The sequence below is a fragment of the Orcinus orca genome, chromosome 8 (assembly GCF_937001465.1).
Source record: "Orcinus orca chromosome 8, mOrcOrc1.1, whole genome shotgun sequence".
Lineage (NCBI taxonomy): Eukaryota > Metazoa > Chordata > Mammalia > Artiodactyla > Delphinidae > Orcinus > Orcinus orca.
The window spans coordinates 12,959,279-12,986,918 of NC_064566.1; the positions used below are offsets into that span (position 1 = coordinate 12,959,279).

The 27,640-nt window shown below is 48.8% G+C and overlaps 2 protein-coding genes and 1 pseudogene across 27 annotated transcripts in view; 2 read left to right on the forward strand and 1 right to left on the reverse strand.

Annotated features, from left to right (window-relative positions):
* Nucleotides 1–6,758, forward strand: part of CELF1 (CUGBP Elav-like family member 1) — a 72,361-nt gene extending 65,603 nt beyond the window's left edge. For 17 of the 24 annotated variants that reach the window (XM_033412637.2, XM_033412560.2, XM_049713728.1 and 14 more), the window contains one exon: nucleotides 271–6,758. In XM_033412637.2, the coding sequence (XP_033268528.1) occupies nucleotides 271–398 (128 nt within the window). In that variant the 3' untranslated portion in view covers nucleotides 399–6,758. The remainder of the gene's footprint in view (nucleotides 1–270) is intronic. The other 7 variants (XM_033412568.2, XM_033412603.2, XM_012538677.3 and 4 more) reach the window with 2 other exon arrangements.
* A 1,460-nt stretch (nucleotides 6,759–8,218) lies between these two features.
* Nucleotides 8,219–8,782, reverse strand: LOC117197254 (cytochrome c oxidase subunit 7C, mitochondrial-like; annotated as a pseudogene).
* Nucleotides 8,783–14,621: 5,839 nt separating this feature from the next.
* Nucleotides 14,622–27,389, forward strand: RAPSN (receptor associated protein of the synapse). Of its 3 annotated transcripts, XM_004264101.3 has the most exons (8): nucleotides 14,624–17,689; nucleotides 18,266–18,604; nucleotides 23,869–24,027; nucleotides 24,582–24,680; nucleotides 24,757–24,879; nucleotides 25,373–25,426; nucleotides 26,423–26,622; nucleotides 27,079–27,389. In XM_004264101.3, exons 1-8 carry the CDS (start codon nucleotides 17,498–17,500, stop codon nucleotides 27,149–27,151), a joined length of 1,239 nt encoding a protein of 412 aa, XP_004264149.1. In that variant the 5' UTR covers nucleotides 14,624–17,497; the 3' UTR covers nucleotides 27,152–27,389. The 3 variants fall into 3 exon arrangements, with proteins under 3 accessions (XP_033268627.1, XP_033268634.1, XP_004264149.1); XM_033412736.2 differs by lacking the exon at nucleotides 25,373–25,426 and having other exon boundaries at nucleotides 14,622–17,689; XM_033412743.2 differs by lacking the exon at nucleotides 23,869–24,027 and having other exon boundaries at nucleotides 14,623–17,689.
* The last annotated feature ends 251 nt before the right edge of the window (nucleotides 27,390–27,640 follow it).

Sequence of the window (27,640 nt, forward strand, 5' to 3'; positions counted from 1 at the left end):
TGATGATTTGTACCCACACTGTCACTCCAGAGGTAAAAATAATGTATGGAAAATGGCTTGGCCAAAAAAACTTTAAGGTACTGTGTAGATGTCAACTGCTGCTGTTAGGAACCTGATTTATTTCATGTGATATAATTTCAAGAATTCTTGTTCCTGCTGAGAAAAATTGGGATTTGAGACTAAGCTCATAAGGTATCTCTTGCATAAGGAAGATTGAGAATCTTCCTGCCTCGTTATGCCCCTCACCTAGGTTTCTGCTTGGACACACAGGTTTTGTAAGTTACGACAATCCTGTTTCGGCTCAAGCTGCCATCCAGTCCATGAACGGCTTTCAGATTGGTATGAAGCGGCTTAAAGTGCAGCTCAAACGTTCGAAGAATGACAGCAAGCCCTACTGAGCGTGCTCCCCTCTGAGACTGGAGTGAGAGGGTCTTCTGGTAAGTGGGGGAGGAGCACCCTTAATGATTCGAAGCCCTAAGGCTGTGTGTTGACAGCCCTGGACCCTGATCCCTGCCACTCTCGCAGGCACAGCTTGCCCTGAAGACTCGGCTACTGCCTTCTGTGGGAATTTCGCTTCGTACAGAGGACAAGTTTGTGCTTTGGTTTCCAGTGTTTTACTTTGGAGTTTAGGTGCCATATCCTGAGTTTTTTTTCTTTATTTAAAAGTTTGCTGTGTTTGTAACCAGTGTGTTGAGAAGGACCAACATCAAACTGCCCTGGGGGAGGAGGGGGAATGGAGAAACATTAAAAAAGAAGATCAGAATTTGCCCCAAACTACCCGAAGAGAGAGGACTGAGTGAAACAAAAAATTGACCCCCAGAATCTTCCTGAGCACGAGAGTGGGTGAAATGAGAACTGACATCCAAGAGCTTTTGGGGGGTGGAGGAGGTGGGGTTGGCTTTGGAGAGTGAGAGTGACTTGACACCCAGCAGCCCCGGGAGCTGGAGGCTAAAACTCCTCCATAGCTGCCTTCTGTGGAAATACTGAGTTCTTGCCACCTATTTTTTAGATTCTTGTCTGGGATTTCTGCCCCTCTTTCCTAAGAAGGGGCTAACAATTCTCTGGAAATAAAGCACCTGTTAAATTAGCCTGACATATGCAAAAAGCAGGGATATATCACCCATTACCAGCTTTCCCAGCCAGCCATTGGTGTTGGATTGGCCCTGCCCTCCTGCCTGGTGGCTGTTAGGAAGCAGCAGCCGGTCAAAGAGATTTTTAGTTTATTTCAACACCAAACTATTAGACCGTGGCCACTTCTACCAGGTCCATTTAAAGAAGGCCTCTGGGGAAGACACTGTCTGGTCTCTTCTTTATAGTTGACCACAGCGAGGAATGTCTCTTCCATCCCCAGCCACAGGTTTCTCACGAGGGTAGATCCAAGAAGGGCTTACAGCATCTAGTTGAAGGGAGCACCTCTCCTGAGCAGAGTGATCAAAAGCCATCAAGCTGGGGGAGGAGGAGCCTGCTTCTTGGTGTACCTGAATCATAAGGTCCCTTTAAGCCAGTGCTGCGTTTGCCAGTGGCCAGCACTCAGTGCTTAAAAGGATTAAGAAATCCATGTTTGCCTCCTTGGTTGAGATGTCCCAGATGTAGTGTCAAAACGGAGGCAGGCCCCTCTTCTGCCCGCTCCAGCCCCATCTTCTGCTCTTGGCGACAGAGGAGACAACAGGACGTTTACAACCTCCATATGGATTTAGTGTTCATTTACCTCAGCATCACCGTGTTCGTTTTTGTCCTCGTGCTTACAGTTAGCTCCCTGCTGCCTCCCACAGGTCTCACTGCAGCCCTTGCCTGTGACCCACACAGCCTCTGGGCTCTGCCTCTGCTCCCAGAAATGCTGCAGGGGTGGAGAACCAGAAGGGACACGCTGTTGGGAATGTGTACCTGGGCAGAGGTGGCCCTGTTAATATACGATCTTTAGCCAAGGCCAGGGGCTGGGTCCCTGGGATCTTAAACCTCACAAACATCAGTCCTGACCCCTAGCAGCAGAGGTGAGATTAAAGGGGTTGGTTTGCTATTAAGTCAGATGGGGGCTCTCTCCTTGTCATGCTGTCCATTTGGGCCACAGACAAGGATTGACTGTCTTGCTGTTGTGCAGGTAGTTGGTGGTGTTGGATTATCCCATTGAAGCTGGGACAGCTGTTCCCTTCTCATAGTGATAACTTGGGTCTGTTGTCCTCTAAGAAACATGAAACGTACTTCTTAAGCTGAACCACGTAAACTTGAATTCCACGCACTGGGAGAAATGTGTCCTGTGTTTCAAGGATAAAACTGTTCCAAAGGCTTCCAGGGTCATGATGGGATTTTTTAAATAAATGCAAAAAATAAAAATAAAAAAGAAAAAAGACAACAAAAAAAGAAAAAAATGCTAGGTTGGGGAGGCGCTGTTCTGAATCCCAACCAGCTGGAACCAAGAATGTCGTTTCTATTTTTATAGAAGTTTTATACAGCTCCGGGGTGGAGAATATTTATTACCTAAATTATATCTCTGGAAAAGGCCAGGATTTTGTAGAATCCAGAATGTGATTGTTGTACACACAGGGTGCTGTGTATGATTGAAACTACTGACTTTCTGTGGCCGTTTGCAGCCCAGCTAATCTGCCAGAGGGGGAAGGAGTTAATGCTGTGAATTGGCGGAGGAGAGAGCTGTGCTCCCCAGGGTGCTGCCGGTGCTGTGATCGCTAACCTGTTCTGTCTTCCTCCTTGGCCACTGTGGGGTTTTCCAAAGCCCAGAACTCCACTCTTCTTCCCACTTTCTTCCCTTTCTCTCCCTCCTCCCCCAGTTCACTATTATTTGTACACAGATTTGCCCTGGGCTCCGGGACCTTATGAAACCCCTTCCCTATTGACATGAAAGGTAAAGGTGTAATCAGCCCACTTTGATACCACACTCTGAGGTTTCATACCTGCTTGTGGGTTCTTGTTTCTAAAAGAAGCGTGCACCTCAGCAGGGCCCTGGGCTGCCACAGCGGCCAGCTGGTGAGCCCAGGCACTTCCCTCTGTTCTCTTGTCCCCCGCCCAGCGAATTCCCACAGCAGTGCTGCCCTTGAGCACAGTTCTCTCCCTAGGCCAAAGATGGTTTTGTGAAGAAGCTGCTTCCCTACAAGTCTCATGGTGTGAAAGCGTCAGCTCGGAGAGTGGAGACTCGCAGTCAAGTCTTAAGCAGCCCTTTTCTGTTGTGTGGGGGTCTCATGTGTATAAGTGTGTTTTCTGCTGTAGTTCTGTTTCTTACTTGGGTTTCATCATGAAAGTGATTTGCCTTGAATGCAGCCAGACACTGTCTCCTGGGTCCAACATGAGTGGCCAGGGCCTGCGTGGAAGCTAAGAGCTTGGATTTCCGGGAACAAAGGGCCATCCGCATAGGATTGAGGAGAAATCCTGGCCCTCTTCCCTAAAGAATTCTCCCCACCCCAGCCTGCAGCTTTGACTTTCTCCCTGAGTCTTGACCAGGGGTTGAGGGAGAGGCTGAGGCTCTGCTCCACCGGAGAGACCTTTTCGGATGTGTTTGGGCACTTCTGGGGAAATCCAAGCCTTAGGTTCCCTCTGTCTCTGGCAGTTGGATGTTTTCTTGGTGTCCTCCATGTCCTTTTTTGACTTTTCCCTGTGTCCATTGTTAGCATGTGCAAAAGTTCCCTGTCATTGCCCAGCCCCTGCCCCGCCCGCCTCCTCATTTCAGGGCTGTACAACAGTGAGTGTTCCTGTTCTCTCTCTCTTCGTTTGGATGTATTGCTCTGTGTAACTCAGTGGGTCTCCCTCTTTCTGGTTTGTTTTTTTTTCTAGATTCCTGCCGTTTGTTCATCGTTGTGCCTAAAGCATGTCGATGTGGCGTCAAGTACATCGTCCAAATCCCTGTCTCTTCAGCTTCTCTGATGCTTGAACTCTCACCTTTGACCTTGTGTTGACCTTTGATGCTGACGTGTATTTTTATTATGTTCGTTTCTTTCTTTGTTTTTTCTTTTTTCTTTCCTTTTTTTTTTCTTTTGTGCTGCCAAATTGGTTTTGCTAGAACGACTGCTGAAGGGGAAATATTTAAACTTGCATTTGAATATAAAAAAATCTATTTTTCTAGAACTTCATAAGATAACCACTTGATTTTGTGATTCCAATTCTTTGTAATTGTCTTCAGAGCAGCCCTACTAGCACATACCGCGTGGTGTTTGTATTTCTGTGAACACACAGCCAGTCTGTTTCTAGGCTTTGTTTCTCTGTGTGCTTAGTTTTAAAGACAACTTTGAAGTAAACAATGAAATAAAAGATGTCACTAAAACCTTTGAGGCTCCTGAGCACATTTTGCTGATATAGTTTGTGGGGCTTGAGGAGACCGCATGTGTTCCTGTTTTTGTTTTTCTGACTTCTCAACTGCAGAAAACACCTGAACCCTTTTTCCTTTTTGACCACCGGCTGCAGTTTGGGCCGCAGCCAGCCCTTTTTCTTGTGTGGTTCTTCCCTGGAGCAACCCTGCCGGGAGTCTGCAGAGCCCTCTGGCCCCTTCCCCTCAGCCCTGCTGTGCCCACCTCCATGCTTCTTCCCACAGTCTCCACAGCAAAATGTGATGCTTTGATTTTTTTGTTTTTGTATTTTTGTGTTTTTGTTTTGAATTTTTTCCTTTCCTACTAAGATTATGCCCAGAAAAAACAAGTTTTGCATGTTTCCTGCTGTTTCTTCACACCTTCGTATATATCACCTTCACCTCTCTGTTTTCTATAGTTTGTGCAGAAACTGACCGATTTAAAAGGGTTTCAAAGAAGCTGTTTTAAATTGATGTGGGGTTAATTTTTTTTTTCCAAGATTGTATTATTTTTATTTTGAAGTGGCAACTTTCTCCTCTATTGCCCTTAGAGCGTTTGCCTGTGCACTTAGACTGTCACCTCATATGGCCTCCGGGTCTCGGCGGGGCCTTCAGGAGGCCGGTTGCTCTGCTCAGAGGCGGGTGGGAAGGGGGTCCAGAGAGGCACAGGGGCAGAGGTAGAACTCAGAAGGCGGCTGTGGGTGGGCGAGAGGCTAGTAAGCACCCTCAGCGCCGAAGAAGGAGTGCGCTCTTAGCCACTCGCAGGAGGCCGTCTGCGCCCGAAGTGGCAGTACATCTGCAGCGCTTCTCCTAGGTGACAAGCACAATACTACAGTCTTCACACTGTTTACAGCCCTGGGCACCAGCCACCCCACACTGGCTCCTCACTGCAGCTCGGCTCTTGCTCAGCTAGTGGGGTGGGGGTTAGGGCGGGTTTGGTTTTGTTTTTGTTTTTGTTTTTGTTTTGTTTTGTTTTGTTTTAATTGGGTGAAGAGCCAAATAGCTACTGTCCCTGGGTGCCAGGCAAGCCAGTTCCTTGGTTCCCCGAGGGGAACTTGCCCTCCTCTCTTGTGGCACCATCCAGCCTCAGGGTCTTAGGGACTTGAGTAAGAATGTGAAGGGCAGAGGGAGAGGTCAGAGGAGATGAGAGGTCACACGATGGATCTGTGGAGGTACGAGGTTGCAGAGGGAGGAGTTTGGGATAGATCCCACCCAGGCCTAAGCTGCTGGTGGGTGAGAGAGCTGCGAAGTAGGATTTCCAGGGAAGGATGGAGAGGGGTAGCCAAGGGACTGGGGGGAGGGGGGTGGGAAGGTAGAAGCACTGTTAGCATCATCCATGCTGGAGTTGATAAAGGAAGGGATCTCGGCAGAGTTTCTGCTCTGGGACCTGGCAGGTTGCCTAGTATTAATTATGCTTGAAGCCACTCTTACTAGAAGGGAAGGGCGGCCAGGTGGAGACCCAGTGTATGGTAGGCTGCTTAATTTCTTCGAAGGGGTGATTGGATGGAAAGAGGCCAGGAACCCCAGCCTGAGCGAGACTGCCGTGCACCCCACAGTCTGACTGCACAGAGCTGCCTCTCTTGGCAGAAGGCGCTGAGGCTCCCCTTCCTGTGTATTCAGAACCCATGTTTGCCAATATATTTTGCTTTCAATTCCAAGAGGAGCTCTGGGAAAACCTGTGGATAAAACCAAATGCCAAACGTTGGACGTTGTTTCCTTTTCCTTTTCTCTCTGATTGTTTTAATTGTTCTGTGGTGGTTTTAATGGATTTGAGACCCTGGAGCGGCAGCTGCCTTTCTGATTTCCAGCTGCTTTTTGTGAATAATTTAAAAAGAAAAAAAAAAAGAAACTTTACATTTTGGAGACAAACCTGTGTGAGTTTTTTATTGGTACAAACGTTGTATTTAACACTAGGGGTTTTGTACAGTTTTTTGCCTTTTCTACTAGAAAACAATGTAAAGTGATTTCACAATGTGAAGAGAAAAAAATTGCCACTATGACCAAACGCACAGTCTGTTCTGCAGCAACAATGGGATTCAATCAACTCAAAGTCGTGATTCAGCCGTAGAAATGCTTTTTCTTTACCTTGTTTGAGCTTTTCCTTTCTTTCCTGTTTTGATTTGCAAAAGAAAATGTCTTTTTTGTGTGAACTTGTGTTGTACTATGTAGAAAATTATGAATTTTACTTTAATGGTTTTAAAAAAAAGGCAAGAAGAGCCCTTGTCGCTTTTCTGACCTGATCACAGAGTTTGTGTAGTGGATTAAAAAAGAAAAAAATTGTTACCAGTTTCGAGCAAGGGAGTATGTGTCTAAAAGGAATCTCCTTCCTTTTCTGTGTGTTTTTCCTTTTGTCCCAATGGGGAACCTAAATCTGTTTTAATTGCACAGACACACGGACAAAAAGTCATTTTGTATCTGCCAAGTGTGGTACCTTCCTTTGTTTATTTGCTATTAAACTGTTTGAGAAGAACTGACGTTGTCTTCAGAGTTACTGATTGTTGGGGTAGGTGGCAGCCGGGGGCTGGAGGAGTCGGCGGCACGCCTGAAGAAGGGGTGGGCACTCCGGAATTACCTGTTAACATGCAGTGGGGCCACCCCAGGCTCCCGAAAGAGAATTTCTTCCAGAAAACTGCCTTCTCTATCATCCTGCATTCTTCTCAGCATCCCTGCTAATAGGGAGGCGCTTTAAAGTTTTTTGGCAGCCTTCATTTTTGTGCTTCTGTTGCCAGTAGTGGCTGCCACCTTGCAGAGCTAGCCCAGACCTGTGAGTGCACGTCCCTTCCTGCTGTGGAGTTCCTGCACCTGGGGAGGCAGCCAGCGAGCACTGAGGCCCAGAGCTTGGGGCTATTCCTCTCTAGGTCTTCAGGACTCCAGACCAAAGTGCTGCAGCTCCTTTCCCCTCATTTGGACCTCAGAACAGGGTCACAGAAGGGCATTTCTAAGATTTCTTGGGTTTACAACTCAGTAATTCTAGGTCACTCTCTGAGTGAGGCCCATACTTGGGCCTCCTCAAACCTCTGTGAACTGCAGATTCAGTCAGCCCCTGGGCCAGGAGTCCCAGGCCCTCTGGCTGAATTATAAGTTTGTCTGCTCCTTACCTGCCACTGCCATCCTCATCCTCCGGGAGGCGAGTCTTTGTGAAGCTGGTGCCTGTCTAGGGGCATGCAACCAGCAATGGCCTGTGCCGGTGGGCCAGGCCTCAACCTTCTCATCAGAGTCGCTCTGTGTGGGGTGTGTCTGGAGTAGCATTTCCCAGTGGGGGTTGTACTGGGTACTAGCCCATGAAATGTTTATGCAGTAATTGTCCTAGCTAATGTTCATTGACTGTTCACCACCATCCTAGTGCTGTGGGAAACACTCGATACACATTATATTCTCTAGTCTTTATAACGCCCCTGGGAGGGAGCTACGGTTTTCATCCCCATTTAGCAGATGAGCAAACTGAGGTTAAAAGAAATTGGGTTGTGGAATCCCGTGGTGGTCCAGTGGTTAAGACTCCGTGCTTCCACTGCAGGGGGTACGGTTTGATCCCTCTGGTCAGGGAACTCAGATAATAACCTGCATGCTGCATGGCATGGCCAAATAAATAAAAATAATAAAAATACTTTATTTGAAAAAAAAAATTGGGTTGTTTAAAAAACAATCCCCCCCCAAAAAATAACTAAAGTTACTGTTTTTTTATGCCGTAAGTTTATTTACAAACGTATCTAGTATGTTGAGTTCAACAGTTTGATCCTTTTTTCAAAGAGAGTGCACCTCTTAAAATGCTCCTCTTCATATCTGTCTCATGGATTCCCCGCCCCCCATCCCCACCCCCCCACCCAAGGGCTTGTGGGATCTTAGTCCCCGCACCAGGGATTGAGCCCCAGGCCCTCGGCAGTGAAAGCGCGGAGTCCTAACCACTGGACTGCCAGGGAATTCCCTCATGGATTATTTTTTAAGCAGTTGGTGTCTTACTCTAAAGAAAGGTGCAGTAAATCGAGATCCAAAGTACAAAATCATCATAGCCAGTAACCGCCACTTGTCTTCCACTGAAAATGGCAAATTCTTCCCTGGACTCTCCTCTTAGTGGCTCCTACGGACCACAGAGGTTGTGAACCTCCAGATGCTCTATCCCAGGCGCAGAGACTGAAGGCAGAAGAAATGGCGGCAGCACACCAAGACCTCCTTCCCTCATGACCTTGTTCCCCTGTGTCCAAAGTTACTATTAGATTTCATTAAGTCTTTTTCCTACACACATTTTAAAAATAAGACTGGGATCAAACTAAAAAGAAATTGGGTTGCTCCTGGAAAGTGGTGTGCACTGAGAGTCAAACCAGGTCTGCCTGACTTCCAAGCCCTTTCTCTTAACTACTCCCAAGGAGAAGTAACTCCGTAAAAGCAAATCAGTGTGCTTTAGTTAACCTACACAGTCTCATCACACACGGTTTGCATGCTGTCCTCTAGGCTCTAGGGAAGGGAGCCTACAACTCTGTGGCTCCCTCGGTGGTGCATCGTTTCAGCTTTGTCCTCAGAGTGACTGTCTCGGTGCTAAAGGGGTAACTCAGTGCTCCAAGTTGTTATAGTGCTCCTGCAAGGTGCCACTTCCCGTGAGGACTGGAGTGCTTCTTAAACGTCACTCCTGCCACACAGTTCTTTCCTAGCTCTGTTGCCACCGAAGCTGTTCTTTACCTCGTGTTTATTTTAATTTTTTTTTTTTGCATTGTGGTAAAAATAAATATAGCAATTTTCTATTTTAACCATTTTTAAGTAAACAGTTCAGTGACGTTTAGTACATTCGGTGTTATACAACCATCACCACCTAATATTTTAAATCAACTTGAAATCCACCTTTTATAATTTCACCTCATTCTGACCATTAGTATTTGTGAAGTTACAAGTTTGGTGTCCTAATTGTAAAATACACATTATTTAAAAATACACATTGGGGCTTCCCTGGTGGCACAGTGGTTTAGAATCCGCCTGCCAATGCGGGGGACACAGGTTCGAGCCCTGGTCTGGGAAGATCCCACATGCCCGCGGAGCAACTGGGCCCGTGTGCCACAACTACTGAGCCCGCGTGCCACAACTAGTGAAGCCCACACGCCTAGAGCCCGTGCTCTGCAACAAGAGAAGCCACCACAATGAGAAGCCCACGTACCACAACGAAGAGTAGACCCTGCTCACTGCAGCTGGAGAAATCCCATGCACAGCAACGAAGACCCAACTCAGCCAAAGATAAATAAATAAACATTTTAAAAATGTAAAATAAAATACACATTAAGGGAGTTCCCTGACAGTCCAGTGGTTAAGACTCCACGCTTCCACTGCAGGGGGCAAGGGTTCAATCCCTGGTTGGGGAACTAAGATCCTGCATGCCTAGCGGTGCAGCCAAAATAAAATAAAATACACATTAAGCTGCATAACCAGTATGTATAAAATGTCCATGGGGTGGCTTCTCAAAGAGATCTGTTTCACACTTTGGGGAATTGGGTCAGGGTGGAGAGTCAGGGGCTTCCCCATGGACTCCCTTCCCGTACCTGTTTCCTCTGTGAGTAGAGGGTGGTTGAACCAGAGATTGTCTCCCACTTAGCACAGATGTTCTGTAACTCACGATTGAGGTGGTAGATCTTCGTCTTAGGACTCCTGTATTCCTGAGATAGAACTTGATATAAAAATAGAATGAGGACTTCCCTGGGGGTCCAGCGGTTAAGACTGTGCGCTTCCAGTGCCAGGGACGCAGGCTCGATCCCTGGTCAGGGAGCTAAAATCCCACATGCTGTGTGGTGCGGCCAGAAAAAAAAAAAAAAGGATGTTAAGTATAATTTGAATATCTTCCAGTTTAACATCATACTTAAAGGCTGTTGTTTCTCTTTAAAATTTACCAAAAAAAGGGACTATGCCAAAGGTACTATTTTTAACCTCAGAATTTAGACTTGTGCATCTTTATAATCATATATCTGTGTCTTAAACTATTTCTTCTAAAAACCCACATGCAGTCACCTTTTATCTTTGAATAGATTCCTTAGGCACCTAATTGCCACACTCCTGGTTCCCGGCTTACTGGCTTTCCCGGTCAGTACATGGCCTCCCTAACTCTCCCAGGTACTTTACATGCTGTGCTCACCTGAGCATCTCAGTCCCTGATGAAGAAAAGCCATCAGGAAGGAAATGAAAGAGCAAGTTTGTTCCTTCACCTCTGGGAATGTCAAACTAATGTCTGATAACATTGTCCTTCCAGGAGGGATCATAGATGGCTTTTTTTTGCACCTTCTGCCTTTTTCAAGCTCTTTCCTTCTCTCTGGGGAGTCCTTTCTAACCCCCCCCCCGCCCCCACCACCATCTGGTGTTTAATTTCTTCTGCATACATTGGCTTTCTCTTTACTGGTAAAGGGTCCAGCTGTTGAGAGGACTGTTGTTCTTTTCAATCAAAGTCAGATCTTGGGATGGGGAAATGAACACATTTCAGCCGGCAACGGCTGTCCCGACACTCCTGCAGCCAAGTCTATAGGACCTTGGCCCTGCTTCCCTCCCCACACCCCCATCCCCCCAGGCAGGGTCCCAGTGACCTGAGGCCTCCTGAAGTTTTGGGTGTTTTTATACTGTCTGGTTGAGGTATAATTCACACACTATAGAATTTACCCACTTAAAGCATCCAGGTCTGGTGTGGGTTTTTTTGGTTTTTAGTGGGGGTTTTTTGCGGTACGCGGGCCTCTCACTGCTGTGGCCTCTCCTGTTGCGGAGCACAGGCTCCGGACACGCAGGCTCAGCGGCCATGGCTCACGGGCCCAGCCGCTCCGTGGCATGTGGGATCCTCCCGGACCAGGGCACGAACCCGTGTCCCTTGCATCGGCAGGCGGACCCCCAACCACTGCGCCACCAGGAAGCCCAGAGAGTTGGATTTTAACCCAGGTCACCCTGACTCCTGCAGAGCATATTCCTCTGGGAGTGAATGGTGGACCTTGGGGGCCCTGGTTTAAATTCCACCTTTAGAGTGGAGCTTCATGAAGGCGGGGCCATGTAAGTATTGTTCTTCACAGGAGCCTTAGGGGCTGGTAGATAATAATCATCAAGGAGATGTTTAATGAGTGAGTAAATGAACAAATAAATATCAAAAGATGACAGTTGCTTTTGTCCAAGAGCTTCCGGACATGCTTTTTTCCCCAACTACATTACATTCGAGTTTTATTTAGAAATTTCCATCCACTCCAGAAAGAAAGGGAATAACTTATTTTCACACCTGTTTATAGATTACTAGCTACCAGCCAGTACCCAGATTCTCTGTAGGCCCTCAGTGGCTGTGAAGCAAATGATGGCCGAGTCCGTTAGAGCCACTTTACAAGAATTCTGCTAATACAGCTTCCTGCCCCGTGAGGAACTTGGTGGAGGGGAACCTACGTGTGGTCCTCCAGCCCTGAGAGTGCCACCAGCCTGGTCATTCCTGAAGTGGAGAGTGCCCAGAGCCTGGGGTTTACATGACACAATGGCTTTTATTTTTTTAAGTTATTTTAAGGTTTGAGGGTGTTTTTTTTCCAAAACATAATGTTACAGACGAGGACTTAGCGTGTGGTGGAAAAAGCTTGTGTTTAGGAGTCTTAATCTGATTATAATAGCAGCTGTGTGACCTTGGGCAGGTGACTTGATTCAGCCTCAGATTCCTCACCTGCCAAATGGAAACGAAAACACCCACCCAGCAGGGCTGGGAAGATGAGAGAGTGTCTCCAAGGTTTAGCACACTGCCACCCTTGGCAGACATGCTCATTCAAGTCGCTAACGACCCTAAGTACATCAGAGTTAACAGTGAGCGTTTCCCCATCCCATAGCCCATTGATAACTGTCAAACAGATGGGGGAGTACGCTTCCAGAATTTCTCTCTATATACAAAAATATGTACACATATAATGATGTTTGCTAATAAAAATGAGATCATGCCTTAATGTACAGAATGTTTGCATTTTTTTTCAGTTACTTTGTCACAGGCACCCTTCCATCTGGACATGTACACTGGAATCCTACCATTTTCACTTTTGGAGACTACCTAGCATTTCATGGTTTCTAAACGACTGTCCTATTGGACACAGGTTATCTCTAGATTTTTCACTATTATAAACTGTAAGAGCCAATTCAAGGAAGGTTCAGGAGGCCCATTAGAGGGGCATTAGTGCAACATCTTGTTTTCAAAGCAAGTTCTTATTTTATCGTCTCATTTGGTTTTCAAAGGAATTTTGACAGAAAGGTAAAGCTCCATTTACAACTAGGAAAATGAATTTGTCGAGAGGGACAGATATCCCAAGGATCCCACTAATCGTGGCAGAAGGGGCCTGGGACTGTCCCCTCCAGTTACATTTGTTGTGCAGGGGCTATAAATGCAGGGGCCTGCAGGGGCCAAGCAGGGGAGGCAAGCCTGCGAAAGGAGGCCGATCTAAGATGACAAGTGACAGTTGGCTCAGTGTCAAGGCAAGAATAGCAAGAGGTGGGGACTGTGGGCGAACGAGAGACATTCTTGGTCTCTTGAGACCAGACACCAACCACTTGACTGGTTGACATGCAGACTCATGGGCCCGGGGATTGCCTGAGCTTCCAGTCTTCAACAGAAGCAGGAAATGCTGATTCTTATATGAAATCTCCCAGATAACAAGTGTAGCCAACCAACGTGGAAATCTTCAGCCCTTGAATGCCAGATTGTGAGCCCTGCTTCAGGCCCAAACTTCATTTTCTACTTTCGATTATAAAACGGGAATCTGAAGTGTACCAGGCCGCGTAGCTGGTACCTGACACAGAGGGCACTTGGAACAAGCCCCCAGGCTCCTGCTGTCCCGTCGCCCTGTGAGGTTAAGTGGTCCAGAAGAGACTCATTTTGTGACTCGCCCTCCCGGTTCTGGGGGCCTTTTGTCAGCCTTCATTGCTGGGCTTCGGTGAGCAAGGCCTGATTCCGTTCACCTTTTCCTTAGCCTTCTTTGTATACATTTCTTCTGCTCACCCAGGCCAGAGCCTTGGACAGCATTCCCAGTGGGCTTGGGTGTGTCCGATGAAAATCACTATGATTCCTGAAGACAGCTGTCCAGTTCCCCTTCACTTTTCTCCCTCTCTTCTTTTCCGGGACAGTATCATGGTTGAGAGTAGGACCACTAGAGTCACACTGCTTGGGTTCAGTCCCTGCTCTGTCTCTAGGTCGCAGTGTGTTCTTGGGCAGGTCGCTTTACCTCTGTGTGTCTCCCAGTTATCTGTAAACTGGAAGAAATGCTCAGCTTAGGAAATGTTAGTTGTTACACTTCTGTTGGTTTCCTCTCACTTTGCCAGGGGCTGTGCAGGTGCTGGTGGTACAAAGACCACACCCTTGCCCTAAAGGAGCATGACCTTGACCTAACTGTGTGCAGTGGTCAGCAAATTGCTGACTCTGGGGCAGAGGAAACTGTCAAGCTTTTGAGTTTTGCAATCATTCGCGTTCCCAGGTACCCGTAAGGCTGTGGTTCCAGATTCCTTTGGGATGCTGAGGCAAACTGCCCACCTCCCTTCCCTCCTGTCAAAGAGTCGACTCGAACTCGTGGCTGGACTATATCTGGTCTACAAATGGGAGAGAATCTGCTGGCTCTTCAGCACTTGCCCTGTGTGCCCAGCATCCTTCCCCTCTGGAGGTTAACTTCAACCCAGGACCCACCTTCCCAGCTGAGAGGAAGATCCCAGCCAACTCTCCTGTGCCAGTGGCTCCCCGACTCTCCCCCGCTTTCCCAGCTTCCTGTGGTCCCGGTTCAAGAGCACTTCCCCTGGGGCGTCCCGGTATCCTTGTCGAGTCCCAAGGGCCCCTCCTCCATCCCCTCGACCTATGCTGAGCATGCAACCCCGCCCCACTCCCAGATTGCCCCACTCTGGACCCATTTTGCTCGCAGTAAACAGGAAGTCATCTCTGCCTCTACTCAGTTTCCCCAGGACGAGGCAGACATGGCAGATCGGCTGTAAGCCTGGAGCGGTTGCTTTAAATTTCAAAATTAAACTTTCACTTCTCCCCTTTTTTTTCCCTATTAATTTAACATATTTATTGAGTGGCCACTGTGTGCCAGGTCTTGCTCTGGAGACATAGTCAGTGATGAATGAGATGAAGTCCCTGCCCACACATGTGAGTGGGGGAAACAGACACTAAGCCAATAACCTCATTAATATGGTAAATCTTGTATCAGAATGGAATGTAATTTTCTATGAGTGTAATAATAAGCTGATCCACCTCAACTAGGACTTCACTGGGCAGAATGTCAGGGTAGGGACCACGAGGGGCAAAGGCCCTGGGGCAAACAGGTTGGCAGTTCCTCACAAGTTGAACACAGAGTTACCTATGACCCAGCAATTCCACTCCTAGGTATATACCCAAGACATATGAAAACGTGTCCACGTGAAAACTTGTACATGAATGTTTATAGCATCCTTATTCATAATAACCAAAAAGGGAAACAACCCAAATGTCCATTGACTAATGAATGGATAAACAAAATGGTGTATTGAATACTATTCAATGAATAGTACAATGAATACTATTCAGCCATAAAAAGGAATGAAGTTCTGATTCATGCTACAATATAGATGAACCTTAAAAACATTATGCTGAGTGAAAGAAGCCAGTCACAAAAGGCCATATGTTGTACGATTCCATTTATATGAAATGTCCAGAATAGACAAGTCCATAGAAAGTAGATTGTGGTTGCAGAGGTTGTATTCGTTTGCTCAGGCTACCGTAACACTGTGCAACAGACTGGAGGGCTTAAACAATAGAAACTTATTTTCTCACAGTTCTGGAGGCCGGAAGTCAGAGATCAAGGTGTTAAAAGGGTGGGTTTCATTCTGAGGCCTCTCTCCTTGGCTCGTTGATGACCCTCTTTTTCCTCCTCTGTGTGTCTATGTCCTGATCTCTTCTTATGACACTAGTCATATTGGATCAGGGCCCCCTCTAATGACCTCATTTTACCTTTTTAGAGATGGTGTCTCCAGGAAATTCCCTGGCAGTCCAGTGGTTAGGACTCCGTGCTCTCACTGCAGAGGGCCCGGGTTCGATCCCTGGTCAGGGAACTAAAATCCCACAAGCCGGGTGGCACAGCCAAAAAAAAGGTGGTGTCTCCAATAAGGCACATTCCGAGGTTGGGGGGTGCGGTCTACATATCAACACCATATGAACGGGGACACAATTTAGCACCCCATAACACGAAGGAATGGGGGGTGACTGCTAATGAGCACAGGACTTCTTTTCAGGGTGATGAAAATGTTCTGATATTAGAAATTTGTGCTGATCAATGCACAAATTTGTGAATACAGGCACACCTCGAAAATACTGCAGGTTTGGTCCGGGACCACCACAGTAAAGCGAACATCACAATAAAGCAAGTCACATGAAGTTTTTGGTTTCCCAGTGCATATAAAAGTTACGTCTGTGCTATATTGTAGTCTATTAAGTGTGCAATAGCATTATGTCTAAAAACACAATGTTCAGACCTAAACTAAAAAACCTTTTATTGCTAAAAATGCTAACCATCCTCTGAGCCTTCAGTGAGTCATAGTAGTAACATCAAAGATCACTGATTACACCTCACCATAAGAAACATAATAATAATGAAAGCGCTTGACATATTATGAGAATTGCCAAAAGACAATCGCCAAAATGTGACACAGAGACAAGAAGTGGGCATACGTTGTTGGAAAAACGGTGCCGATAGACTTGCTCGACGCTGGTTTGCCACAAATCTTCAATTTGTGAAAAACAAAATATCTGCAAAGTGCAATAAAACACGATATGCTTGTATACTAAAAGCCAGTGTCCACTCTGAAAGGACAAATTTGCCCTGGGGCAAGAAGGAGTCTGGTTTGCAGAGAGGGAAGAGAAAGATGGGGTGAGTCGAGCTGGTGGAGATGGCAGGAGCCTCTCTCAACCCCATGAGCCCCAGTACTTCACTGGTCTGCTCCCTATACAAGACTTTGCCCTTCTCCACTGTGTCTGGCATTAAAACTCATTGTAAGGGACCCTTTCAAACTGGGACTGGGATTGGAATTGGGTATCTTTTAAACCTTCAAAGGGCAACTTCTGTTCCTCATGGGCAGTTTGCCATGGAGCATACGGACGCAGCTCTAGATAACCTCTTGCTTATTGTCACATAGTGTTTCCTGTGTGTCAGGCAGGCACTGTTCTAAGTCCTTGTCAATTACTAAGTCATTTAGTTCCAGCAGACCAGTAAAGGGACTTCCCTGCAGTCCAGTGGTTAAGACTTCGCCTTCCAATGCAGGGGGTATGGGTTCGATCCCTGGTCAGAGAGCTAAGGTCCCACATGGCTCGTGGGCAAAAAGCCAAAACATAAAACAGAAACAATATTGTAACAAATTCAATAAAGACTTTAAAGAATGGTCCACATCAAAAAGAAAGAAATCTTAAAAAAAAAAAAAATCCAGTAAAGTAGGAACCATTATTCTCCTGCCCAAAGTCACGCTGCCCATGCAGATAATAAACGGCGGAGTCAGAATTCAGACCCTGGCAGCCTGGCTCCAGGGTCCACGCTGTTACCCACCCCACTGTGGGGCTCATAGCAAGCCTGTGGGTTAGGACTTGTTAGCCTATTGCAGCCTCAATTTACAGATGAGGAAACTGAGGCCCAGAGAGGTGAACGACTTGTGGCTGGGGTCGGACTGTGAGTTAGGACACGTTGGGATGGTGTGGGCACGTGCACAGGTAAGGGACCTCGGCGCCCAGTGACTCACAGGAACAGAGCCTGGGGTCGGTGGGTCTGGGGGGAAGGTTGTGATGGGGAGAGGCCCCAGCCTCCCTGCTGCCTGTGTGCCCAGCCTCATCCCTGCTTCTTCCAGCTCTCAGCCCACCCCTGGGGGCGGCTCCTTGGCAAGGCTGCGGGGAGGGCCTGCCCAGCCAGGAGGCTCAGGGCCAGTGTCAGAGGTGCTGAAGAGACGCCCAAGGGGATGCCTGGGGGGGCAGGCACCTTCCTCCCAGCTCGGGGGTGGGTGTGGCAGAGGCCCCGCGTGACCTTGTGGCTGACATTCCTTGGCAGCCACGTGGCCCCAACTGGCAGGGACAGCTGCGGACAGCGACGGACCAGCTTTGTTCGCAGGGTGGCGCCTGCTCTCCATCCAGGCCCTGCTCCTTCTGGGGGCTCGGTGGGCAGCTGGCGCTCTGCGGCCCCCTCCATGAGTGTCTAGAGGCACGGAGCCACCAGGGTCTCTCTGGAGGGGGCTCGCGGCGCTGGGAGGATGGGGCAGGACCAGACGAAGCAGCAGATCGCGAAGGGGCTCCAGCTGTACCAGTCTAACCAGACAGAGAAGGCGCTGCAGGTGTGGACGAAGGTGCTGGAGAAGAGCTCGGACCTCGTGGGGCGTTTCCGCGTGCTGGGCTGCCTGGTCACGGCCCACTCGGAGATGGGCCGCTATAAGGAGATGCTGAAGGTGGGAGCGCCGCAGCCGGGCTGGGAGGGCGGGGCTGGGGCGAGATTTCTCCCAGGCCTCCCAGCCCCCCTCCAGCCTCCTCAGGCTCCCCTGTATCCCACAGGCTAGTGGCTGGGGCCTGAGGCTCTGAATCCACTGGGTCTTGGCTTTGGATTTGGGCCTGTGGCCTTGAACTCTGGTGTCTGAAGCTCTGAGACTGAGGTTCTCAGCCTCAGGGTTCGGGGAGCTGAAGGCCAGGTCTCAGAGTCGAGGTTCCAGCCTTCCTGTTTGGGGTTCTGAGTATGAGCCTAGGGCGCGCTGGCTCCAGGTTTGAGGCTGCGGATGGGTGGGTGGTGGAGACTGCAGACCTAGGCTCAGGATGGAGAGGTGGAAGCTGTGGGTCTGGGTTTGGGAGGTGGAGGCTCCTGGGCTGCAGCTTCTGGGGCTTCTGGGACTGGGGAGCAGGGAGCGCATCTGAGGCCGGGGGTGGACGCTCTGGGCCTGAGGCTTTGGGCTGTGAGGCTTGGAGGGACGGAGGCTCGGGTCCCAGGCTCAGGGTCCAGGCTGACGCTCCCGGCCTGCCACCCTGGCGGGCAGTTTGCTGTGGTACAGATCGACACGGCTCGGGAGCTGGAGGATGCCGACTTCCTCCTGGAGAGCTACCTGAACCTGGCGCGCAGCAACGAGAAGCTGTGCGAGTTTCACAAGACCATCTCCTACTGCAAGACCTGCCTCGGCCTGCCCGGCACCCGGGCAGCCACCCAGCTCGGAGGCCAGGTCAGCCTGAGCATGGGCAACGCCTTCCTGGGCCTCAGCCTCTTCCAGAAGGCCCTGGAGAGCTTCGAGAAGGCCCTGCGCTATGCCCACAACAACGATGACACCATGCTCGAGTGCCGTGTCTGTTGCAGCCTGGGCAGCTTCTACGCCCAGGTCAAGGTGGGCCCGGCCCCCCCAGGGAGGGCGGTAGAGTCTCGGGCTCCCTGAGAGTCTCCCGTGAGCCACGCTCCCTGTTGCATCACCTCATTCAGTCCTCCCATTTAGGTAGCGATGAGGCAGACGAAAGCCTGGGAGGGAAAAGACAGCCAGGAAGTAAAGACATGGCCAGGCAGGGCAGAGCCAGAATTCAAGCCTTGATCTGTCTGACTTCCTGGGGGAATGGGAAGCTCCTATGTGAGGACAGGCCGTGAACCTGTACTGCCACGTGTTTGCTGTGTGATCTTGGGCAAGTCACCTCTCCTCTCTGAACCTATGAAATGAAGGAGAATGAAACCCACTTTACAGCGTGGTTGTAAGGATTCATTCATCAAATATGTACTGAGCATCTATGATATCCCAGACACTGTTGGCCTAGGGTGCAACAGTGAAAACAACAGCCAAGTCCATGGGTTCATGAACCTTGCATTCTAGCTGGGGGAGAGAGACAAATAAATGCAATCAGCAAATCAAGTATACAGCATGGTGGAAAGTGCCTAGGAAAAAGGCGAGCAGGGAAAGGGGGTTAGAAGTGCTGAGGATGAGGTGTTGCAATTTCAAACAGGGTGGTTGGAAGGCCTTGTAGAGGTGATGTCTGATGTCTTGGAAGAAATGAGAGGGTGAACCATGCAGAAATATGGCAAAAGAATGAAAAAGAGGGAACAGTTAAAGCACAGCTCTGCCCTTGGGGGACCTTACCCAGTATGTTCAAGGAAGGATGGAGGCCAGCATGGCTGCAGCATGTGTGTGAGAAGAAGGTAGGCGGTGGTGGAGTCAGAGAGGTAAGGGGGAAGGGAGATGTCAGATTGAGAAGAAACTGATGGGGTCAATGACCTCAGACTTTTGGTCCTGAGCATTTGCTCTCTTTCCCCCTAGGCATCTAGGCCCATGGGGGATGTTAGTGCCTGGCACATAGTAGATGCTTAAAAAATCCTGGAGAGTGTAAATGCTGATGGATCAGAGGTGGAAGTATGAGGAAGTGAGAGTCATCCACGACCACACTGAGGATTTTGTTTTCAGCAACCAGATGTATGGGGAAGCCATTCAGTGAGATGCAATAGGATTGGAGAGGGATAGGGGTGTTTTATGACCTTTTTTATTATGAAGAAAATTAACCATGCAGGAAAGCAGAATAATGTAATGAATCTCCATATACCCACTACTTAGATTTAACAATTATTAATATTTTGCCATATTTGACTTACATATTTTTCACTGAAGTGTTGTGATACAAAATTATAGACATCATGATTTTTTTTTTTTTTTGCGGTACACGGGCCTCTCACTGTTGTGGCCTCTCCCGTTGCAGAGCACAGGCTCCGGATGCGCAGGCTCAGCGGCCATGGCTCACGGGCCCAGCCGCTCCGTGGCTTGTGGGATCTTCCCAGACCAGGGCACGAGCCCGCGTCCCCTGCATCGGCAGGCAGACTCTCAACCACTGCGCCACCAGGGAAGCCCCATCATGATATTTTACCCCGAAGTAATTCTGTATGCATTTCTGAAAAAAAAAAAAAAAAGAAAGAAAGACCGTTTTCTGATATAAGGACACTTTCTTACATAATCACAATACTATTTATCACACACACCATATTGAACAATTATCTCTTAAATTTCTCTACTTATCCTGAAAATATGCCTTTATCCTCAGCTTGTTTGAATTGGAATACAAACAAGAACCACACATTGCAGTGGTTATTATGTCTCCCGAGTCTCTTTCTATAGAGAATTCCTACCCTTCCCTTTATTTTCCATGGTTTATTGAGGAAGCCGGATTAATTGCCTTGTAGAATGTTCCATCTCATTGTCTCATTGCTTCCTCAAGGAGTCATGTAAGTTGTTTCTTTGTCTCCATGACTCTCTATGAACTAGAACTTACATAATGACTTGGTAAGATTTAGGTCACGCATTTTTGGTGAGAATACCATACAAGCGAGGCTGCGTGCTTCATATCACATCATATCGGTAGTTAAGGGAGTGACCACCTGATCCCACTGTTTTCATCCTTGCTGTCTTCCTTTCACGACCAGTAGGTTAACTTGTGGGGTGACACTTTGGCTGTGAATATTCAGTTCTGCAACAACATTTTCCGTAATGGTTTGAGCATCCATTGATGTTTGTTGCCTGAATCAATTCTTTCATTTCAACTCTCAGGAAATGGTGATTTCCACGTTCTATCATGCCTTCTGCAATTATTAGCTGGGATTTTTCTATAAGGGAGAACTTTCCCTCTTTAACTGGAGCTAGTTGATTACGCTGAAATACAGTTCCTTAAGGAAAGGCAGAATAAATACTTTTTCCCTTTCCTTTAATTACCACTTTCCAGAATAATGAGTTGATGTGATAGTTGCCTTCAATGATCACGCTTACTTGTTTTGCTTCCTCTTTTTGTAGTATCGTTGTGAAATCATGGATTTAAAAAAATATTCAGTACTCGTCAGTCAGTTGCAATCATTGTTCCTTTTGATACTCGTATTATCTTAATTTTAGTCGGTGGAATTCTCTTCAGTATGGCTACTGTGTCCTTTTGACGAGACTTCATTTAGTCTTTGAAAGAAAGCATTCTTGTTTTCTGGCACAATAGCCTGTCCCACACTCGTTTTGTATACTGTCGTCCCTCGGTATCTGCGGAGGATTGGTTCCAGGATCCTCCAGGACACCCAAATCCGGGAGTGCTCAAGTCTCTTATATAAAATGGTGTAGTATTTGCATAAAATCTACATACATTCCCTCCACCCCATACTTTAACTCATCTCTAGATTACTTATAATAATACCTAATACAATGTAAATGCTATGTAAATATAAACTGGTGTGTGGCAAATTCCAGTTTTGCTTTTTCGGAACTTTCTGGATTTTTTCCCCCCAATATTCTCAACCCTCGGTTGGTTGAATTCAAGGATGTGGAACCCTCGAATCCAGAGGGCCCACTCTATTTCCTGCTCCAAACCTGGAGCCAGCCATTCCTCCGGGTCCTTTTTTAGTAGGAAATGGTATTTAAAGACCAAACGTGGGCTCTCAGGATGCTCGCGGCTACTGGGTTGTTTTTGCTACTAAATCTCTTCTGTTGTGAGGACAACTGGACTTTATACTGATATTTCCAATTCATATCCAATGTTTCAGGATTTTCCTTAATTTATTTCAGACTTGATTCTCTTTTCTCTTAGACTGAAAATCTTGGTTTCTAAATATTTACTTTATCCTACAAAGTACATAAAAGAATTTCAAAAGACAATACCAATATTGTCTTACTCAAAAAAAAAAAAAAATGATGAATGAGGTTTGATTTCTTTGCCATTCTTTTGTCTTTATAATATATCCCACTATGACTGAACTGTTCAAGTATATATTTTAAGGTCCTTTGAAATAATAACTTTTCTGTATGGCTATATTAATATATAACATATATAATATAATATATAATATATTAATATATATTATAAAACAATCGTAATATACTATGATAGAATATTATAATATACCTTGATTGTATTATAATATATACTTATGATTAGAATTGATTATAATATTAATATAATGATATACATTAAGGTCATTTGTTTCCATTTTCTATTTTTAGGGTTTTTTAAATTAAATTTAATATTTTAAAGTCTGTAAAACATTTACATGGCTTCAAGTTAAAAAGTACATAGTAGGGACTTCCCTGGTGGTCCAGGTGAGACTCCGTGCTCCCAATGCGGGGGCCCGCAGGTTCGAGCCCTGGTCGGGGAGCTAGATCCCGCATGCGTGCCGCAACCGGGAGTCTGCGTGCCCCAACGAGGATCCCGCGTGCCACAGCTAAGACCCGGTGCAGCCAAAAATAAATAAATAAATAATAAATTAATAAAAAGTACATAGTACAAATTAAGTATGTTAGGAACAGGTTGTTATTGGGGTTACCGAGAGTTCTCTTTTGGTCATATTAACTCGTTAGATATTAAATAAAAATTCAAATAGGTTTTCTACAAAGAAGAACAGAGAAGTGGGGCTGTAGCTAAATGGGACATGAGGTCAAAGAAGGTTATTTGAGTTTTTTGTTTTGTTTTGTTTTTCAAATGAGGTAAGAAATGCCAGGCTGTGATTTTACATTGATAGGAATGATTCAGTAGAAAGAGACTGGGGAGGGGGTTCCAGAGCCCACATGGAGGGGGTCATATTTAATTTGATAGGAGCAGGGAGTAGCAGGAAAGGAGGCAGTGTGGGAACAGATCTGGTGGGTTTGACGGATAAGGTGGATAAGGGAGCTCCTCTCTGATTTTCTTCTCTTTTTTTAAAAATAGTTATTTATTTGTTTATTTTTGGCTGCGTTGGGTCTTTGTTGCTGCGCGCGGGCTTTCTCTAGTTACAGCGAGCGGGGGCTACTCTTCGCTGCGGTGCACGGGCTTCTCATTGCGGTGGCTTCTCTTGTTGTGGAGCACGGGCTCTAGGCGCGCAGGCTTCAGTAGTTGTGGCGCACAGGCTAAGTAGTTGTGGCATGCGGGCTCAGTAGTTGTGGCTCGCAGGCTCTGGAGCCCAGGCTCAGTAGTTGTGGTGCACGGGCTTAGTTGCTCTGCGACATGTGGGATCTTCCTGGACCAGGGCCCCTGCATTGGCAGGCAGATTCTTAACCACTGCGCCACCAGGGAAGTCCCTCTTCTGTTTTCTTAATGGTGCATGCATAAGGTGAGCTCATGTGCTAATAATGGACAGGTTGAGAAGACATTTGGAAGTCTGAGGAGAAAGATAGGTGAGAGGATGATTTCTTTGCCTCAGTGAGTCTGTCCCAATGTTTTTTGAGCTGACTGTGCTGGCAGTCACCGACCATTCAGTGATGACTGGGTGCCAGGGGGCAAACCCCAGTGGGGTTGGAGTGGGCTCTGATATCCCCACCACCACCCTTCTGTGTGTCTCTGAAGCCGAGGGGCCCAACTGGGACTGGGTGAGAGGAGAAGCCAACTGTATTTTCTTCCTTCTCATTCATTCGTTCATTCATTCATTCAATAAATACTTTAGGCTAAGTGCCAGGAACTGTGCTAGGCTCTTGCCATACATCGGCAAACCAGATGAAAACCCCTGTGTTCATGGAGCCCACACCTGTGCACTGGCTGTGGCCTCTGTCTGGATCACTCTTTCCCTGGACACCAGAATGAATGCATGAATGAATGAACACGCGGTGGAGCGTTCCACTTAGGGGCAGCTCCTGCCATTCAGTGTGCCCCCTCCCAGCCCACCCCCTCCCTGTGTCCCCTGCAGGACTACGAAAAAGCCCTGTTCTTCCCCTGCAAGGCTGCAGAGCTCGTCAACGACTATGGCAAAGGCTGGAGCCTCAAGTACCGGGCCATGAGCCAGTACCACATGGCTGTGGCGTATCGCCTGCTGGGCCACCTGGGCAGTGCCATGGAGTGCTGTGAGGTGGGGCAGCAGGGAATGGGGGCAGTTAGAGGGTGGTAGTGTAGGCAGGGTCTGGGCCCAGTGCCTCTTCCTGCCAACTCAGCCCACTGAGGCCCCCAAGCCTTGCCCCTGGCCCCTCCTCTCTACAGCTGAGCCCCTGAAGGATGTGTTTGCTCCCCAGTCTCCCTGCCCCAAACCTCATTCCCTTCTAGTCTGTTTTCAGGGGAGAGCACTTCCTTCTGCCCCCCAACCCCTGCCAAAAAAAGTGCCCTTATGGGGCACTTTAAGTAGGAAGAGAGCCAGTCTCTGGAGTTCCACTGATCTGGGTTCGAATCCCAACTTTGCCACTTAATAACCTGGTGACCTTGGTCAAGTCACTTCTGTTCTCAGAGCCTCAGTTTCCAGTGCTGTCAGACCTCAGTGGTTCAGTGCATGGGCCTCAGCACCATGAAAGGTGTATTGGGCTCTGAGGATGTTGGTGACCCTGGACTGCCCATCAGAGGGGCCCAATGGGTGAAGGCACCCCAGTGGTGGGGGGCAGACGAGCAGGTCTGAGTGACCGGCCTCTGTCACAGGAGTCTATGAAGATTGCACTGCAGCATGGGGACCGGCCACTGCAGGCACTCTGCCTGCTCTGCTTTGCTGACATCCACCGGAGCCGTGGGGACCTGGAGGTGAGGTCACCGGGATGCAGGGGGAGGTGGTGCGAGCCTGGCCTGGCCTGACTCCACCCCTGACCTGGCTGTGCAGACAGCCTTCCCTAGGTACGACTCTGCCATGAGCATCATGACCGAGATTGGAAACCGCCTGGGGCAGGTACAGGTGCTGCTGGGTGTGGCCAAGTGCTGGGTGGCCAGGAAGGCGCTGGACAAGGTGAGGTGGACCCCTTTCCTGCAGCTCCCAGCTCTCCCCAGTGCTCCCACTTGAGGCCAGTAGGTCAACCAACAATGTGTGGGTCTGGTTCTGGGCTGGACTCTTTCAGACACTTTGTCTAACATCAGCCTCACCCCAGTCCCATGAGGCCAGGGGATTCCAGATCATTTTCCAGGCTCAGAGAAGGTCCATGACTTGTCCGGTCCAACAGCTAGTAAAGGGCTAGGCCTGGGGTTTGCACTCAGGACACTTTAACTGCCTCCTATGATTTCACGACACCTCGTGAAATAGGAATGTTCTTCCCACTCTATATCTGAGTAAACTGAGGCAGCTCTGGTGACTGTACCCCAGCCTTTTCCTCTTATCTTCACACACAGGGCAGCTGCCCACCGGTGCTGCCCTCCCCAGACCCACCCCTCCCTACCCCTTCCTTCCCTGTGCTTCCCTGTGCAGACAGCTCTGCCTGCAGCCCTGGCCTGTGCTCACCTTCCAGGCTCTGGAGGCCATCGAGAGAGCCCAGGACCTGGCCGAGGAGGTGGGGAACAAGGTCAGAACTGAGTCCATCTGCTGGGTCTGGAGTCAAGAGCCCAAGGTGGGATCTTGGGTGCGTGGGGAGGCCCCCCTGAGCCTGCTCCTGCACTGAGCCTCTCCTGATCTCCAGGAGCCGCCCCCATCGTCCCCAGACCCTGGCTGTTTCTCTTCCACCCAGAGAGCACTTCGGAGGGCAGGGCAAGAATTCCATAGCTCAGGGGATATCAGAATTCCTCAGAGGTTTCTTCATGGTCATTAAAACTCCTAACAGTGGCCTCCACTCATACAGAGGTGGGCATCACAGGGCTCTTCTAGGTATCGGTTCCAGGCCTCAGTGGCTCCCTGCAAGGTGGGTACAGCAAGCCCCATTTTACAGATGAGGAAAGTGAGGCTCAGAGATGTGCTAACTCCAAAGCCCGTGTTCCTTTCATAGTATATGTGGCCCTCCAAATTTGATAATCATATCCGAACCTTTAAATGTTGAGAATAACCTCAGTGTTTCTCAAAGTCTTCTAGAAGATGTGCATTTCTCAGGGATCAGGTGCACAGTCCAACTGAACATGCTAAATATATGTGCCTTGGCTGGATGATACCTGCTCCGGTTTACTCAGATATCTCGGGCTCTTCAGAAGCGCTGATGAGCTGCTGTGTGTATTTAATTAACAAAAACAGGAAAGAAAATTAATTATTATGAGGTCAGTGCAGCAGGTTTGGTCAATAAAATCCTTCAAAAGCATGGAGTCCCCAGCGGGTTCTAGGAGGAAGGATCACCCATCTCACCTACCTCCTTTCTGCGTGAGGGGAAACCAAGGCCCAGAGAGGGCAGGACGCTTTTCCTAGGCCCACCAGCAAGGCAGGAATGCAGCCAGGACAGGACCCCTGTGTACTGACCACCCAGTGGCCCTGTGGGGACAGCTTCTTGGGCTGGGCAAGGAGGGAAGCAGGGCAGCTGCTCACTAGCACTGACTTGTCTCATCCCCACGTCCCGCTCTCCTGGCCGCACCGGCCCCAGCTGAGCCAGCTCAAGCTTCACTGCCTGAGCGAGAGCATCTACCGCAGCAGAGGTCTGCAGCGGGAGCTGCGCGCCCACGTCGTGCGCTTCCACGAGTGCGTGGAGGAGACAGAGCTCTACTGCGGCCTGTGCGGCGAGTCCATAGGCGAGAAGAATAGCCGGCTGCAGGCTCTGCCCTGCTCCCACATCTTCCACCTCAGGTGAGTGCCCCGCCGGTGGGCACGAGGCACTCGGGGCCTCCCTGGGGCCTAGTCACAATAGTGATACGAACAGCAAAGACTTACACAGTGCTTTCGGCATCCCATGCCCGTTCCAAGCGTTTCCTATTAACTCATTGAATCCTCCCAGTAGCCCTATGAGGTGGATGTTCTATTATTCTCCCCAAAGAGGGCCAGAGAGGCATCTCAAAGGTCATGGGATTTAGATGCCCAGGGCCAGAGCTGCCTCCATCACAACCTCCTGACTCCCAGCCCAGGCTCTGCCCTGGAGGCCTCCCCAGGCAGAGTGCGAGGGGCCAGCAGGACTGCTGGCAGGAGCCTGGGGTGGGGGGGGCTGTGGATACCTCCTGCACCTGCAAAGGAAGGGGGAGGAGAGAGGGCCAGGCCCAGGATGGGAGGACAGGCCCGCTGAATGGACAGGGCCCTTTGCTTCCCAAGGTGCCTGCAGAACAACGGGACGCGGAGCTGCCCCAACTGCCACCGCTCATCCATGAAGCCTGGCTTTGTGTGACCCCATCAGGTCGTGGGCTTCTGCCTCGCCTCCCCTGCTCCTTCTCTAGCCTCACGCTGAAGGCCGCCCTGACCAGCTGCGCCTCCAGTACCTGTTTACTCCTGGGGCAGCCTCCAGGGCCTCCTCTGGCCTCAGCCAGGGCATGGGGCCTGCCCACTGCTGCTCCTCCAGGCCCAGCTGCCCTCCCCCACCTCTCTGTACTTTGCTCTTTACAGAAAAATAAACCGTTTGTACCTGGTCCCAGCAATTCTGATTTTCCCTGCCCGAGGTCTGACGGGTGGAGGAGAGTGGGAGTGAGGCTCCCCACGTGAGCTTCCTCAGACAAACGTGTCTCTGTGCCCATATGTAGGAGTTCCTCCAGCTGCCCTTCCAGGTTTGGGGGCTGCCACCGTGAGCCAGAGGCAAGATCCTGCAGGTGAGGAGCACCTTTAAATGCTGACATGCAGGGCTGGAGAGGAAGATGTGATGAACAGTAAACATAGTAAACCA